The sequence below is a fragment of the Heterocephalus glaber genome, unplaced genomic scaffold (assembly GCF_053883595.1).
Source record: "Heterocephalus glaber isolate CG9 unplaced genomic scaffold, H.glaber_assembly_v1.0 deba00001594, whole genome shotgun sequence".
Classification (NCBI taxonomy): Eukaryota; Metazoa; Chordata; class Mammalia; order Rodentia; family Bathyergidae; genus Heterocephalus; species Heterocephalus glaber.
The window spans coordinates 13,299,767-13,318,400 of NW_028258369.1; the positions used below are offsets into that span (position 1 = coordinate 13,299,767).

At 38.2% G+C, this 18,634-nt stretch overlaps 1 protein-coding gene across 19 annotated transcripts in view; it reads right to left on the minus strand.

Annotated features, from left to right (window-relative positions):
- The window catches only part of Reps2 (RALBP1 associated Eps domain containing 2), a 384,213-nt gene that overhangs the window by 107,229 nt on the left and 258,350 nt on the right, over positions 1–18,634 (minus strand). For 9 of the 19 annotated variants that reach the window (XM_087193686.1, XM_087193687.1, XM_021245342.2 and 6 more), the window contains one exon: positions 12,679–18,250. The exons of the other annotated variants lie outside the window; for them this stretch is intronic. In XM_087193686.1, the coding sequence (XP_087049812.1) occupies positions 18,182–18,250 (69 nt within the window). In that variant the 3' untranslated portion in view covers positions 12,679–18,181. Of the gene's footprint in view, positions 1–12,678; positions 18,251–18,634 lie in introns of those variants that run through there. 19 annotated transcript variants of the gene reach the window in all.

Genomic DNA, 18,634 nt, shown 5'->3' on the forward strand with positions numbered 1-18,634 from the left:
TTTTGAACTGCCTGTAATGTCATAGGCATTCAATCCATTAGAAATCAGCCGGGTCCAAAAACATTTTTGAGATAATATCTTTTCTCATTTTGGCTTCTGCTAAATTGGCTGAGGAACAATCTTCTAGAGAGTCCCTGGTTTGATTGTAATCATCTCTGAGTCACACCATCTCCCACTCAGAGAGCCTTCATGGAACTCCTTTGATCTTTATAATCTGGCTAGCTAACCCTAACCCTAACCCTAACCCTAACCCTAACCCTAACCCTAACCCTAATCCTAACCCTAAGCATCTCTTGGTTAATGATTCTTCTTTCAACTTATCTCTTTCCTCTCACAGTTTACTATAAAGAAAAAGAAACCAAGCTGTACCTTCAACATTTTGCTTGAAAACCTCAGCTAAATATCCAAGCTTATCTTTCACAAGTTCTACTTTCCAAATAATTGCAGGACCCGAGCCTTCTAAGTTTCCTGCCACCGTAACAGTAACAACCATCTCCTTTACTCCAGTTTCAAAAACGTTTTTCACTTTCTTATAGTCTCACCAACAACATCCTCCAAGTCTAGATTTCTACTAATTTTCTTTGTGCTAGTTAGGTTATCTCTAGGGTAATGTAGGATTTCTCTGTAATTCTCCTTAATCCTTCTAATCCCTTCCCAATAGTCTTTAATATCTGTATTTCTACTAAAAATCTGTTCAAGGCAAGCTACACTTTTTTTCTCTACCACACTGCCATGTCATGAGTAAGTTACCTTTACTTCTTAGGGTTTAAATTTTCCTCATCTGCATAAAAATACTAATTTCAAGTTTATGAATCTGAATCATCTTCTGAGTGTCTCTGGAGATTAGCCATTAGCAGTTTCCATAAGAAGAATGTCATTGTACCTCCCAGCAGTCATATTTTGGCCAGTTCAAGGAAGAGGAGGGGTCAATTAGGTCAAGTTGCTTGACTTTTTTTTCCCTTTTTATCTTAAATTCTTTTACTGGTAAATTTTAGGTATACAGTACATTTACATTTCTCATTGGGAACTTGTACCCTTACATGATGTATCTTGGTTCTTATTTTTTTCCCCATTCCCTGCCCTACCTTCACACCCCCCACCACCCTTCCCTATTTACAAAGATTTTGTTTCCATTTTCTCCTTTTCTCATAATTTTTCCTTTCCCCTACCCCTCCCACTTCCCCTACCCCTTTGGACCTTTTCTTCCTATTTTGCATTATCAATTGTTCATTTTAATCATTGGTACATTTTCGGTATACAATACAATGACATTCATCATTGGAAATTTGCACTTTTACATAATCTCTCTTGGTTCTTATTTTTCCCCCTTCCCCTGCCCTCCCTTCAACCCCTCCATCCCTCCCTATTTACAAACACTTTGTTTACATTTTTCCATTTTCTCATATTAATTCCATTCCCTTCTTTCCTTTCCCCTACCCCTCCCACTTCCCCTTCCCCTTTGCCCCTTTTCTTCCTATTTCACATTACCTATTATACATTTTAGTCTTTATTTACACTTTCAGTTTCTCACATTAGAGAAATTATTTGGTATTTATATGTGTCCTATTTATTTCACTTAAAAGTATTGCCTCAATGTGCATCTATTTAACTATAAATGTCTCTAATTTCTCATTCTTTACGGCTCCATCTTATTAAAAAAACTCACATTTTCTTTATCCAGTCTCCAGTTGATGGGCATTTGAGCTGTTTCCAAGTTTTAGCTATCACGAATTGTGCTGTTATGAACATGGGTGTACATATATCACTGTGGTATGATTCTTTTAATTCTTTGGGGAAGATACCCAGCAGGGGAATAGCTGGGTCAAATGAGACTTCCAGTCCTAGTTCTTTGAGGTATCTCCATACTGATTTCCACAGTGGTTGCACCAGTCTACACTCCCACCAGCAGTGGAGCAGGGTTCCTCTTTCCCCACAGCCCCGCCAGCAACTGTTATTGGTTGATTTCATGATGGCAGCCGTTCTTTCTGGGGTGAGGTGGGATCTCGGCATTGTTTTCATCTGCATCTCTCGAATGACCAGTGATGTTGAACATTTTTTCATATGTTTATTTGCCATTTCTACTTCTTTGTATGAGAAATGTCTGTTCATTTCAGATGCCCATTTTTCAATTGGGTCTTTAAATTTGGGAGGTCTAATCTTTTTAATTTCTTTATAGATTCGAGATAGTAGGCCTTTGTCTGAGGAACAGCAGGTGAAGATTTTTTTCTCACATTGTGGGTTGTCTCTTCACACTGCTGGTGGTTTCTCTTGTTGTGCAGAAGCTTTTTAATAAGAAGAGATCCCACTTGTTGATTGTTTGTGCTAGTTCACGGGCAACTGAGGTTTTGTTCATAAAATCTTTTCCTACACCAATGTCTTCAAGAGTTCTACCTAACTTCTGTTCCAGCTGGTTCAGTGTTTCTATTTTAATATTTAGATCTTTAATCCATTTCAATTTTAGTTTAGTGCATGGCAAGAGATATAGGTCTAGTTCTAATATTTTGCAAGTTAAAACCCAATTTTTCCAGCACCATTTATTAAAGAGCCTATCTCTCCTCCAGTGAGGGTGTTTGGCTCCTTTATCAAAGATGAGATGGCTGAGTGTGTCTGGAGTTGTTTCTGCATCTTCTAATCTATCCCACTGGTCCTCAGGTCTGTTTCTTTGCCAGTACCATGCTGTTTTTATCACAGTAGTTTTGTAGCATAGTTTCAAGTTGGGGATTGTGATACCCCCTGCCATGTCTCTGTTACCTAGAATTGCTTTTGCTATTCTGGCTCTCTTCTTATTCCAAATGAATTTTTGGATTGTTTTCTCGAGGTCTATGAAGTATGCAGCTGGGATCTCAATTGGGATTGCATTGAATCTATACAGCAGTTTTGGAAGTATGGCCATTTTCATTATATTGATCCTTTCTACCCAGGAGCAGGGGATGTATGTCCATTTTCTGATATCATCTTCAATCTCTCTTTTCAGAGTGCCATAGTTTTCAGAAAAGAGGTCTCTGATTTTTTTGTTGTTGCTGTTAGGTTGATTCCTAGGTATTTCAGTTTTTTGGATGCTATTGTGAAAGGAATTTTTTGCCCTATTTCTCTCTCAGTGAGTCTATTGTTCGTGTAGAGGAAAGCTATTGATTTTTGTGTGTTTACCTTGTATCCAGCTACTTTACTGAATTTGGTTATTAAGTCTAGAAAACTTTTGGTGGAGTTCTTGGGGTCTTCTATATAGAGTATCATGTCATCTGCAAATAATGACAATTTGACTTCATTTCCTATCTTTATTCCTTTTATTTCTTTCTCTTCTCTAATTGCTGTGGCTAATGTTTCTAAAACTGTATTGAATAAGAGTGGTGATAGTGGACATCCTTGTCTTGTTCCTGATTTAGTGTGAAGAATTTCCGTTTTTGACCATTTAGTATGATATTGGCTGTTGGTTCTTCATAGATGGCTTTTATCAGATTGAGGTAGAGACTGTCTATTCCAATTTCTTGTAGGGTTTTTATCATAAATGTATGTTGGATTTTGTCAAATGCTTTTCTGCATCTATTGAGATGATCAAATGGTTTTTGTCCTTGGCTCTATTGATATAGTGTATTACACTGACTGATTTGTGTATGTTGAACCATCCCTGCATCCCTGGGATGAATCCTACTTCATCAAGGTGTATCATCTTCTTGATGATCTTCTGCATTCTATTTGCCAGTATCTTAATAAGGATTTTTGCATCTATGTTCATTAGTGAGATTGGGCTATAGTTCTCTTTTTCGGTTGGGTCTTTCTCTGCTTTGGGGATCAAGGTGATGCTTGCTTCTAGGAATGAATTCAGGAGTATTGCTTCCCTTTCAATTTCATTGAAGAGTGTAAACAGTAGTGGCAGTAGTTCCTCTCTAAATGCCTTGTAGAATTCAGTGGTGAAGCCAGCAGGACCCAGGCTTTTCTTAGCTGGTAAGTTTTTAATTACATTTTCAATTTCATTGATTGATATTATGTTGTTTACAATTTTTAGGTATTCATTGTTCAACTTTGGTAGTTCATACATTTCTAGGAATTTGTCCATTTCTTCTGTGTTTTCCATATTTTTGGCGTATAGGTTCTCAAAGTAGGTATTGATGATCCTCTGGATTTATGCTGGGTCTGTTGTAATTTCACCCTTTTCATTCCTAATTGCATGGATTTGGGCTTTTCTTTCCTTTTTTTGATAAGGTTGGCTAAGGGTTTGTCAATTTTTTTGATTCTTTCAAAGAACCAACTCTTGGCTTTATTAATTTTTTGTATCATCCTCATAGTCTCCATTGAATTGATTTACACTCTGATCTTTATAATTTCCTCCATTGTAAGAGCTTTGCGTTTGTCCTGCTCTTTTTCTAGAGGCTTGAGGTTCAGCATCAGGTTGTTTAATTGGGCTTGCTCTGTTTTCCTAATATGTGTATTCACTGCTATGAATTTCCCTCGTAAGACTGCTTTCATTGTGTCCCATAGATTCCAATATATTGTATTGGCATTGTCATTTAATTGAAGGAACTCTCTGATTTAATTTCTTCTGTGACCCACTGGTTATTCAGAAGTGTGTTGTTCAATTTCCACGTGTTTATGAAGTTTTTTCAGTTTCTTTTGCTATGGATCTCCAATTTCATCACACTATGGTCTGATAATATACAGGGGATAACTTCAGTTCCTTTGTACTTACTTAAACATGTTCTATGAGTGAGTATGTGGTCTATTTTAGAGAATGACCCATGTGCAGCTGAAAAGAATGTGTATTCTGGTTTTGTGGGGTGGAACACTCTGTAAACATCTGTTCAGTTCATTTGTTCAAGAGTTTGATTGAGTTCTAGTATTTCATTACTAAGTTTTTGTCTAGTTGATCTATCTATTTGGAACAGTGGGGTATTGAGGTCCCCCACTACTATTGTATTAGTGCATATATGACTTTTCATGTCCATTAGTATTTGTTTTATATAGTTGGGCACACTAGTGTTTGGTGCATAGATATTTATGATTGTCATCTCTTCCTGTTGGATTGTTCCCTTTACAAGGATGTAGTGTCCTTTCTTTATTAATCAGTGTTAGTTTGAAATCTACTTGATCTGCAAAGAGGACAGCTATTCCTGCTTTTTTTTTCATGTTCCCATCTCATGGAATATTGTTTTCCACCCTTTAACTTTCAGTCTACAAATTTCATTTTGAATTAAGTGTGTTTCTTGCATGCAGCATATTCTTGGATCTTGCTTCTTGACCCATTCTTCCAGTCTATTTCTTTTGATTGGTGAATTGAGACCATTAACATTGATGGTTATAACTGATAAATATTGACTTATCATTGTCATGAGTTTTTCTTTTTGCTGCATTCTCCCCCTTTGCATTTAATTTCTTGTCATGCCCAATGGCTTCATTCTGCTGTGCTTCCTGAGGTTGTGATCCTCATTTTCTGTTCCTAGAATATTGTCTAAAATTTTTTGGAGTGCTGCTTTGGTATTCATGAAGATCCTAAGGTGGGCTTTGTCATGAAAATATCTTATTTCTCCATCAATTTTGAAAGATAGTTTTGCAGGGTAGATCAATCTGGGTTGGAGGCTGTTTTCCTTTAGGGCTTGGAATACATCACTCCAAGCTCTTCTTGCCTTGAGGGTTTGCATTGAGAAGTCTGCTGTGATTCTGATGGGTTTTCCTTTGTATGTGATTTGTTTCTTTTCTCTAACTGCTTGTAAAACTTTATTCTTCTGTTCGGTTTCTGGAATCTTAACAATGATATGCCTATGTGTAGATATTTTTTGATCAAGGCTATTTGGAGTCCTATATGCCTCACTTATCTGTATGCCAAGTTCTTTTCCCCTGCTTGGGAAGTTTTCTGCCATCACTTCTTTGAACACTTTTTTTTATGTCGTCTGCACTCTCTCCTGTTTCTCCATGGACTCTCATCATCTTATGTTATTCTTCTGTGCATCATCTAGTAGCTGCTGGATTGATTTCTCATTGTCCCTTACTATTTTAAAGAAATTTTTCTTTTCCTGGTCACTAATTGCAATCTTATCTTCTATATCTGAAATTCTGTCCTCATATTGGCTCATTCTGCTGCATAAACTTTCAATGGAGTTTTTAATCTCCTGGAGATCTGTTTGCGTCTGTTTTATGGATTCTATTTGTTTCCTATGTTGGGATTCCATCATGTTCCTCAGCTCCTCTCTAGATTTATTAATCATGTTTTGCATTATGAGCACAATCTCTGCTGTTATCTGAGAAATTATTTCTGATTTCATTTTTTCCAGATCCTCTTTTGTTTCCAGTTCAAGGATTCCAGGTGGTTGAGTATCAGTGTTCCATCTCATTTCCCTTTGAGCTTGCTCTAGATGATCTGGAAGTTTGGTTTTGAGACTTGTTCACCTGTCTTCTCATTTCGATGGGGGGGGGGTGCTGTTGGTGCCCACGTGGCTCACCTCCTCTGAGCTGGGAACGGTGGAACAGTGGTCTGCAAGCCCCTACCTCTGGGCTGGGAGCGATGGAATGGTAGCCCGGAAGCCCCTAACTCTGGGCTGGGAGCATTGGAATGGCTGCCCAGAAGCCCCTACCTCTGGACTCTGCTTGCCTTTCTTGAAACTAGAGGTGGACTGGTGATGTCCAAGACAGGGGCCTCTTTGTCTTTTATTCCCAGTGCTTGGCAAAATGCCAAGGCCTGACAGACAACTGGCCAACAGTCAATTTTTAATTTAAAGAACACATGTCTAGCAATTACTTGGCACTACTCTCAATGAACCCATATGATTATTGGTATCTGATAAATGAGAGATTGAGACATAGAGAAGCAAGGAACTTGCCCAATATTACAAAGCTATTAAAATTCAGAACCAGAATTTGAATCCACACAGTGTAACTCTGGATCCTCTACTTTGAACTAGTATCCCATGCTAGCAGAGTGCCATCCTTCAAGCCATGTCCTCTTTTTATTAGTGTATGTTTGCAAAACATAATACTTATGTTCATTTTGGAGAATTGGTACACATATCTAACATCTGGATCACTTTCAATCCCTTAATCCCAGGCCACATCCAGTTAGAAGAGGTGAAGGAGAAAATTATCCCTACTCTGCTGCTTCCAGCTAGACCATAAGAGAATTACAGGAGAAGAGAAGGCTAAAACCAAATTTGAGGAGAAGGTAGAAAGCAAAGAAGTTGGGCATGTATGAGCTCAAAGTGCTAAAAGTTTTAACTTAGCCTGTTTCTGCATGTGTTCTGTCTCATGACAGTTTCAAGTTGGCTTCCCAGGTCTCTATCATCCAGAGATGCTGAGAAACTCCACAAAAAGGAATAAACTGTGGTCTCTACAGAGTCAGGCCAGGCTGGCCACACAGTAGGAACCAATCCAAAAAAGCTGATTGAATCATATTTTTAAATATTTTCTTTAATTATTGTGTCTATCAGAGGGGGGTGCTATTTAAAACCCAAATTCACTATAAGCAGCCATTTTACCCCTAGAGAAAATTTTTATTATTGAAAAATAAATCTCTACTATGTTGCTTCCCTTCACAGAGGCAAGGAAAGAGTAAGAAAAGACAGAAATGTTAAAGCCTCTACATTCCTCTGCAGTGCTCAAGGTGAGTTTGCAAACTGGCGATGTATAGGCCTGAGCTGGCCTGCAGACCTGTTTTGCTTGGCCTGCACAATGTCAGCCTGCACAGTGGTTTCTTTCCCCTCAGTGTTTTAAACTGGAAATAGTTGCCAACATAGAAAAAAAAAAAACAAGAGCAAGTGTCCCTTGACAGATGTATTGCAAATAAGTTTACTGTTCTGCAGCTTGCCAAAATTCTCTTAGTCATGAATTCTGATAAACAAAAGTTCTTAAATTTAATGAAATCTAATTCATCAATCTCTCCCTTTATGTTCAGAGCTTTGTATGCCCTTTTTTTAAAAAGAACATTTTATTAAATTCATGAAGATATTATCCTATGCTTTCTTCTAGAGGCTTTATTGTTTTACCTTTCATATTCAGATCTATGATACATATTGAATTAATTGTTGTGCATGGTAGGGATTCCGGGTTCACTTTTTTCCATATGGATATCCAATTGCTCCAGCACCATTTATTGAAAAGACTATCTTTTTTACCACTGAATTATGATGGCTTTTTAAAATTAAGTTTATTGGTACATTTTAGATATACAATATGATGACATTCATCATTGGGATCTTGTACCTGTACATGATGTACCTTGGTTCTTTTTTTTTCCCCATTCCCCTGCCCTCCCTTCAACACCTCCACCCCTCCCTATTTACAAAGACTTTGTTTCTGTTTTTTCATTTTCTCATATTAATTCCATTCCCTTCTTGCCTTTCCCCTACCCCTCCTGCTTCCCCTTTGCCACTTTTCTTCCTATTTCAGATTATCTATTATACATTTTGATCCTTATTTACACTTTCAGTTTCTCACACCAGAGAAACTTTTCAGTATTTACACGTGTGTCCTATTTATTTCACTTAAGAGTATGGCCTCAATGTGCATCCATTTAGCTATAAAAGTCTCTAGTTTCTCATGCATTGTGGCTGAGTAGAACTCCATTTTATAAAAAATAAAAACGCATCTTCTTTATCCAGTCTCCAGTTGATGAGCAATTGGGCTGTTTCCAAGTTTTAGCTATTACAAACTGTGCCACTGTGAACATGGGTACACATATATCACTGTGGTATGATTCTTTTGATTCTTTTGGGAAGATACCCAGCAGGGGAATAGCTGGGTCAAATGCGACCTCTAATCCTAGCTTTCTGAGGTATATGATGGCTTTCTTTTTTACTGTAAATCAAGGAACTGCATATGTGTGTCTATATTTTTGGGCTCTCCACTCTGTACCATTAATCTATCATTTGCAACAATATATACTACGCTCTCAATTACGGTAGCTTTATAATAAGCCTTGAAATCTGCTAGTATAAATCCTCCAATTTTGTTCCTCAACATTAGTTTGATGATTCATTGGGCTGAATACTTAAATCTGGTTCATGAATGCTACAACACAACAAAAAAGTAAATAGACAATACACAAGGGACTTGCTGGAGGTGGGGGAAATGAGACATTGAGTCTCTGAAAGACTTAGAAATCACGTGCATGCAATAGCATGGCACTGCCTTTATACACAGGGTGGAGGGCTCCAGTTTGCCACAGTCCCAACCATCCTGTATTGTTCCTGTCACTGAAGCATATGGGCCAGAGCCATTTCTCATCTTACTTCTGGCTCACTTCACTCATTTATATCGTTCCCTGGATGCTGCGGGTACCTAAATTGATGGGATCATTTAGCAAATCCTTTTAATGTAACTTGGGCCTGTGAATGAGTGTCCTTTGTAGTAGGAAAGAGGAGGCTAAATTGTTCTAGATAATGAAGAGAATGGAAAGAAGACTGAGGGGGCTCTTACAGAGCAGATTTCTCAACTTCAGCTCTACTGACATTTGCGACCAGATCATACTTTGTTATGGGCAACTGTCCTGTGCATTGTGGGATGTTAGCAACATCCCTGGCCTCTACCTACTAGATGCCAGTTGTATTTCCCAGCTTCGACAACCTCACAATCTCCAACCACTGCCAAATGTTCCCGTATGGAAGAGGCAGAATTGTACCCAGCTGAGAACTACTGGCATAGACCTATAATAGAAACAGGAAGGGTAGAACAGATCTGCTGCAGGGGTTAGGACACTGAGTTAGCGATGCTGGTAGGACCTCCAATGTTCCCACCTATCCACCTTCCCTCATCCAATAGATCTAAAAAGAGGGAAAGGAGGAACACCTGGAGAGAGAAGGGGGACTGTGCAGCACGGAGCTGTAAAGAGACCAAAGAGCCCAGCTGGATCACAAACTCCAAAGGGCATGTTTGACACAGAATATAATGTGAACAATGTCCCCTGGGGCTGTGCAAAGTGGTAAGCCTGGACATAAACTATGTGAAAACTCTACTCTCCCTAAATATTCTATAAGTTCTGCCTCTTTTCCATTCCACTACACACACACACACACACACACACACACACACACACACAGAACTTGAATAAATAATATATTCTGGAGTAAAATAGATGGCCAATCTATCAAACTAATTCCTAGGGAACATATTAGAGTCAGAAATGACAAGGATAAAATCATCAGTCCTTCCACCATGACCTCTGTCTTTCAGAAGCTCCAGGAAGACTGGGATGCAGGCTTTTTCTTCACGGGGGTTGAGGTTCAAGCCAATTTCATTTGAATTTTGAAGAACCTGTGTCACAAATCTCTGTATCTGTATTTAATTCATGTTTCCTGCCTTTATTCCATTCCCCAAGTATTGTCTTTCCTCCCCTTGATTTTCCTTCAGTCTTGCAGTTTTGATGAAGTTTAATAAACGAGTGGAGGCATGTGCTTTGTTTTGTAGATCTGTAACCAAGGAAGGAAGTATTATACCCTACCCCAGGTACAAGAGCCAGGGGTGCATTCTCCATATAAAATTTTTAAACTATTTAAAAACCAATAAAATTCAGCTTTTATTAATCACCATGCACTAGTACTTCTAAACCATGTCTATGATAAAATATTCTTCTTCTCCCAAAATATTTTGTTCTATATTCTGAACAATTATTGTGGCTATTATTGTTTTAAAAATGTATAAATTATTTATGCCTTCTACTGATGATGTTATTCTCATAGGTGAATCTTGACATTTTTACTGAGTTTTTGTGCCAAAGCCTTCTGCCCAATCTGCTAAGAGGCTTTCAGAGCAAATAAAGGAAGGTATATCTTCCTTCAAAGGTTACAATCTAATGCCCAAAGTAAAGGCCCTTTGCATTCCGTGTTGGTACAAAAAATGCGACACCACTCAGATGCCTGCAAATACTCTTGTTCCTGCTGCCAGAACATTGTATATATAAAAACAATATGGCAAGAGTCTGATATTGGACTCTGCCATGGAGGTGCATTTTCCTTTGCCATGGAGCATTTTCCCCTGCAGACTTAGGGATTTGTCAGAATTCCAGACTCAACTAAGATCTCTTGTTCAAAAAGAATTGCATATTTTAGCCTCATTCCCAAACTCTTTTGTTTCTGTAGATAGTCTTGTTGACAAAAAGATAGAAAAAGTCTCATATCTTCCCACAGGACTCCTGTCTACAAAGGTTTAGTCTCGTATTCTGAGCTTTGGTCCTTTGCCCAAACACACACCAGAGTATGCCTAACAAATCAAACTAATAGATTTGGTCCATGTTAGAAACACTAGTTTATGATCTTCTAGCGAAACACTTATTTTCTAGGGAGTAAAGAAAAATTGAGAGAAAAAAATCACTTTAATATTAGTGATGTAAGCAACTCCATGTATTTGTTCTTAAATCTTGAAATCAACCTTCATCTCAGGGTGGTTAATACAGTCTCATGCAGAGCCTTCCCACTGGCCTTGTGCTGAACCTTTACCACCTCCTCCCTCCACATCCCATGTCCATCCACTGTAGAATCTCTTTGCATTTCCCAGAATACACCATGCTCTGACCCTACCTTGCCTTGGCACACACAGCTCCCTCTCCCTGGAACACCCTCCTCTTCCTAGTTAATTTTTATCCATCCTTGAAGATTCTTCCACAAAGCCTTCCTGGGTCCTCACTTTTTGGGTTAGATGCCCCTCCTATGTGTTCTCACAGCAACTTGCGTTGTGTCGTCTGGCAGATACTGTGCTAGTCAAACCATTTTCTTCCTAAACTCACAGCTAGACTACATTTCCCAGTTTCCTTATGGTTAACTGTTGTCATATGGTTGAGTTCTAGAAAATGAAATATGTAGAGAAGTGATGTGTCATTTCTGTGAACAGTAATCTTATCTTCTCCAGTCTTTTTTTCTCTACCCACTAGCTAAAGGGAGAAAAACCCTTATCTTTACAGGATTATGCAGTCATACATGGAAGGAAGGAGTCTGAGTCCCTGAATAACCACAAGGAAAGTGGCACAACTATGAACATCAGCCCTGGATGATAAGGTGAAAGAGATTCGCTGAAGTCTTAGGTTTGTTTGTATGGCATTTTCCTATCCTAAAACACCATAGCACCTATCCCACTCTGCATTGTACCTCATCTGTAAGTCTCTGTCCTATGGAGCTGTGAGCTCCTCAAGGGAAGGAGCTAACATAATCACTTGGTTACACAGTAGGGGCACAATAAATATCTGTGGAGGCAAGATCAGGGGATGGAACAAACTCATGGATGGACACTGTGACACAGCAGAAAATCCACCCAATAGGAGACTGATGCCTCCTAAAATTATTCAAATTTTTAAAGGTCAGAAACTGGGTTGCAAGATTACTTGGTCAGGATTTTGAGCCAACTCTTCCTGCTCGTCTGTATCATTCCCATTCCTGCTAAAGATACCATAATGGAAACAAGCTTGAATAAAAAGAATGCTGAAAAGATAAAGCAAGTCACATTTCACTGCATCAGGCCAAGTTTTTAATTCAGCGGACCCTCAAAAGGTACTTCAAGTTAGCCATGATATCTCTCAATTTCCAAGTGTTTACTGTGAGCGGATATTTATTAACCTGTCTCAGATTACCAGGAGGTAAAAATAACCAACTCTTAGATTTTGATTTTATTGGGAAGACCCCCAACTCCTTTTCACATCATCCACATTAAGTCCATGTGAGACCATATGTAAACCACAGAATACTGACACCAACACACCACAAAAGCCACTTAATTATTATACATTTATTTTTAACATAGCACCCCAGTTTCACATCATGTACATTGTCCAAGGTTTGAGATCCTTGACTCACTATGTTCATCACAGATTTTTCAACAAATGTGAAAAAGAGGCAGTAAAGTTAGCTTGAGTCTACAAGTCACAATGCAAATATAGGACACTCTTGGGGATTTGTTTATGTTTAAGGTCAATATACATAATGTTCCTAATGCTTAGCAAACAAATAAGACTCTGGCTGAGTAAAATACTAGCACAACTTGGTAGCAGAGTGTCATGAAAAGACAGAAGGCATCAAATATATACTTTGCTGTTACACTTTTTACTGTTTAATGTACCTGTAGTGAAAAAATATACATTTTTACTTTCAAGGTTAAAATAGACCATCAGTTCATTATCTCTCTTGGCCAATAGCTATGAAGACTAAAATGGCTCTTTTTGCCTCTGGCTCACTTAAATATCTTATTTGTCCTGAAGACAAAAAGGATCGCAGTGCTAAAGAAGAGGGCATACCTGGCTCTCACGATGTGTGCAGTTGAAGCTGTCACACAAGTTGACTTAAAACAAAAATAACACAACTTAGGTGATCCAACTTGCATACAACAAGGTTGTTGAGCTCTGTCTCAGGGCAAAGCTCCCTGAAGCAGCTCGTGACCTAGTCCTGTTATTCACCACAGTGCCTAAGGATGGAACTGGTATCTGAAGTTTTTCTTATTGCAGTTCCCAAATTCCAATTTAAGCTCTCTTAAAGTCTGATATCCTCTGGTTTTCAAAGTTGTAAACCTACTTTCTCCAATGTCTACCACCATGAAATTAACTTGAAGCAAGATAGGAGAATTCATGACATGAAAAATAAGCACTCCCCAATTACTGACAGCAAAGCAAGGCTTCTGTAACTAGAACAAGTCCTGTCAATTCAAACCCTACAGTGCTGCTCAGACAAGGTTCCTTTACCATCACATGTGTTAGAAAACACAGAAAATAACTATGCAAGCCTAAAAGCAACTGTACACTTGGGCTGTCTTGCTCACATTAACACACCAGCTGCTTTAGGTCTTATTTGTAAGACAGTCTTCAAAAGTCTGATTGGAAGGTGGGCAGCAGCTCTTGCTTTTAAGTCTGTCCCTCTGTTGTCTGCTGCTCGCAGGGTTGCTCTTGGGAGTTTCACATACTAGATGCACTTCTCCTCAGAAACAAGCAAAGCAAGGTGGCCCACAGAGAAACAGTCATTCAAATTTGCCATGAGGGACTGATCTGGCCATACTGGTGGGTAGCCTCCCTTCGCCTGTGCTGAAGGAGAAGGAAGATATGCAAACTGAGCACTCCCAAAACCCTTCTCCCACTTCTTACTAGGAATATGAACCACAATGAGTCATGATGTAAAAACAACAATAGCAACAAAATACCCATAACTAAAGTATAAATTCAACTGATCCTTTGAAATCAGTTTTAAAAGAACACACTTGAAACAGTAAACCAGTCAAACTGAGAAATTGAAGTTATTAGTGTTCTGTTTGACTAGAGGGGAAATGACCTCTCAACTGCAATATCATTTGGTTCACATTAATAATGCTTAAACCACAACCCAATGAGCCTACTTGTCAATAATATGGGAAGAGCTTCTTGCTATAAGATGCTAAATTCTTGTTTATATATATTTTGAAATCATATTCCCTTGATGATATCTAGCCAGAAGGTGTGATTCTAGTTTGTGTTGAACAAATGTTGTTAGCTCAAAGGTGTTAACACTGTAATTGAGATCTTTCCAACTACTGCTTAGAAGAAGACATTTGCAAATGTCTATCTTAATTGCAAAAAACATATCTATTCCAAATATTGCCTTATTAACCTTTAATTATGCATCTATTATTACCATGGCTATGAGATCATTTAAGAAACAAACATTTAGAAACAGACTGTAGAATCACATTCAAGAAAAAATGTTTTATGACAGTTCGGACATTGGTAGGAAATCAAAGGAAAATCCATGTTTTTGATTACTCACCCTAAAATATGCTGAGATTGAACATTTGTGACCCAAGTAACTAAAGATATATTTAAGAAAACTATAACTTACATATTGAGTTCATTTCAATCACAGTAGTCTATTTTAAAAACAAACTCCCACAAGGAATATGGGAATGGAATCCATTCAAAGCAACAGCTGTCAAAAGTTCTGCCAAGACATTCAGAATAACTTATTGCATCATGAAAGGTGAGGTGTTCAGAAGAACAAATAGTTCAGTAATATTCTCTCCCTTCAGATCTTACTTTTCAAACCAAGAGAAATTTCTAGATCTAAAACTTAAAACATGTTTTTATATTTAAAGACTAATTAGTTAAGTCAATAAAATTCAACAAGGTAAACAGAAAGAAAACCTTCTGATCTACTTTTTAGTGTTGACAGAAGATAGAGGACCCAACTTGGAACCCTAAAGTCAAGCCGGTAACCTAACTATTAGCTACCTCTTTCTATGGATTCTTGAGCCAAGAACTGCTGATTCTTAGGGCCTTGGTTTCGCCACTTATGAACTACAGGAGACGAGCACCAGTCCTGCCCATCCCCAACATCCTGTTCTTCGTTGACAAGAGCTAAGCTGAATCCTCTCTCTATTAGGCCCAAGCACTTGTCTAATATTTTTAAAGTTGTTAGATCCTTCTGCCCTGAATACAACATGCATATCCATTCCAGATGTCTACTACTTGATTTTGCTTCATGTCTGTCAGATAAAGAGGTGGCAAAAGCAATATGCCACATACAAGGGTGCTGAGGGACCCAATATGTCCATACCAGCTTCTACTACGCTTTTGTCTATGTGACTGGAGGATCCCTATAGGAGAAGACCAATGAACAAGGTAATTAAATCCCCACGAATGGGGACAAGATTAACCTTCCATTTGTAGAATTCTGCTAAAAAGCAAGTCTAATTTTGGAGCAGTTTTATTAGAGAGGTATAATGGTGATTTCAATAATCCAGCCTTCTTATAAATCACATTGAAGGCTCACAGAAATATTATCAGACATTATAACCCTAAATTAAAAGTACATATTGTAAGAAAACAGAGAAATTGAGGATAAGCACTAGTTTAGGTAACAATAAGAGTAGTGTATATATGTCTGCATGTATATACACACACACAAATATTTAATTCTTTTTTTTAAACATCCACTTCTAAGCACTAATAAACTGTGGACAAAATTAAGTCCAGGTAAGAAGGCTGGGTGTATATATTACTGGTGTGTGCTTTAATGCAATGCCTATCTTAAAATACTGCTGTTGGGCTGAGAATGTGGCTCAGTGGTGGAGCACTTGCCTAGCACGCAGAAGCCCTGGGGTTGATCCCAGCATATATACAAGAAAGACTATGAAAATTAGAGGGCTTTGATTGTCCAATGCAAGTTTTTTCCCTTAATGAAAACCAAGCCAACTAAACAAAACCCGAGCCTCCTTATTTGGCTCTTTTTGTCATTGACATCATGGGGGAAGACAGCATGTCAGTATTTTTAAATGCATAGTTTAGACTAACATTCCTTCGTTTATATGTCTGGCTGGTGGATATGAAGTGCAATCCCGAGTGAGTGCATATGTACTGGAAGATTATGAGATAAAGTGCATACACTGGTCCTTCCTGGATAGAATGCACCAAAAGCCAAACATGCCATGAAACATCTGCAATAAGAACACTGATAACATTTGTTGATAAAATTTGTTGCAGTCTCCAAATCTCAACATATAGGAAAAAAGTTACCCAAAATTTTGCACTGACCCATTCATAATCTTAGGAAGGGTTTAAAACCCACTCCCAACCCTTCCTCACAAGAACAAAGAAGGCAGCCAGAGGGAGGAAAAGGGAAAGAGAGAAATAGTTCAAGTTTCATGACTTTCAAAATCAAATCAATTCAATATACTTAAATATGCATGGAATATATTCAACAATTTGTTTTTCTTTGGGCAGACATCATCTGTTTGAGACTTTCTCTGCTCCTGTTAACCTCCTAAGAAAGTTTGCCAGTGGAACTAGGAAGCATTAAATGAATGCCTACTTTTCCTAAAAGCTCTCACCTCTACTGAGACCAGCAGCTCAATCCCATGTATTTCAAACATATCCAAAACCATTTCCAAAAGGACCCTGGGCACTCCCCATCCCATTATCCAAAGAATGGGTACATTAGCAAAACGGATAAAAGGCAGGATGTCCTACTCTAAGTCTCTCAAAGCAATGTTAAAGTTGGCATGCCCTTGTGAGAATCAGTGAATCCTTGATCCTGTGGGTCAGTCAATTCCCACTTTCAGCTTGGAGGTTCAGATGAAGCAGTAGCTACCTAAAGTTCTACATGATACTAGCTTCTGTAATGTGAGCTTGTTTTACATCACCTGTACTAGAGTTGGCTGAGCTCCTTTGAACTGTATATACACCAATTACTTCCCAAGGGTACACTTCACACAGAACAAAACAGCCATAAGTTCAGTGTGAGTACCACTTTCTTTAATTATTTCTTTATAACCCATCCTCAATCCAGATTAAAACAAAGGCAAAATGGCCCCCAGAGATTACTGGATTGTTGGTAACAGTTTCCCTTTCCTCCCCAGTCTGGATACCTGGGTTCAAACAACAAATGTTTATCAATCCAGCTTTTCATGTTTGATGGGTGGTTTCCAAACTCATGCATTTTACAGATACGTTATCCCATGCAGGATAAAAGTAGAGATCTGGCAATTATATTTAATTTGATCAGGCAAGGCAGTTAAAGTAAATTGTTTTTGCCCAAAAATGTACATGAAAGGACTGAGTTATCTGGGTTGATGGCCTAGATTGGCCAAGTTAAATAACTCACTGCCAAAATCTCTACTTCATAGGGTGGAAAGAACCAATAAGTCTTTTGACATTCAATAGAAAATGATAGTCATGTATTATTTATATCTAGATATAACATCAAAATGGCACTAGAGAAGCAATTTTTGGCATACAGTTGTGAAGGGCACAGCGCCAATCTAAATCTGATGCTTTCGTTTTCTTTTACCTTTTGTTTTTATTATCATCATGCCAAAGACTATCCAGTTGGAATCCCAATTATTCAGGAAACCAACGTATTATATATGACATACATACAAAAATAAAACAAGCATCCTGAAAGTACTTGGTTATAAGGTTTTGTACAAATCATAAATTCTTTAAATAAATAATGCTGTAGATTATTTGCTAGAAGAATGATTTTTTATAAGGAGCAGCTTCTAACACCTTGAGGAAGTACTTAAGAATGGGAGATAAATTCTGTTGATAATTATAATTTCAAGTGTGATAATCAGTTGAAGTATTTTTTCCCACCACAATAAAATATACAAGTGAACTGCAAGAGAAGAGGTTGCATGGATTATACTCTGCTGCTCACAGCTTTTGACATAGTCACACATCTGTGACAAGTAGTTGAGCTCAAACATTCAAAAGAAAGATCTTGGCAGACAAGGTCATGCACTGTCACTTGAACCTTGGGGCTCACAACACAGTGACTGGACGAAGTTGTTCTAGTTGGTTTTCCAGTGCAATCCGTTCTTGATGAACCTCCTGAGTTGAACAAAATAGGGAGAAGAAAAACAAAAAAGCAAAGAGTCATTTCCTGGGTTCATATCGACTCCATGAGATATTCAGAGGAAACTTGTAACTGGACCCAAAACATTTAAGTGCTACATAACTCAAGAAGAAAGTGTAAATAAGGACTAAATGTATAATAGGTAATGTGAAATAGGAAGAAAAGGGGCAAAGGGGAAGGAAGTGGGAGGGCTAGGGGAAAGGATAGAAGGGAATGGGATTAATATGAGAAAATGGAAAAAGAGGAACAAAATCTTTGTAAATAGGGAGGACTGGAGGGGTTGAAGGGAGGGCTGGGCAAGGGTGAAAAATAATAACCAAGAGAGATTATGTAAAGGTGCAAATTTCCAATGATGAATG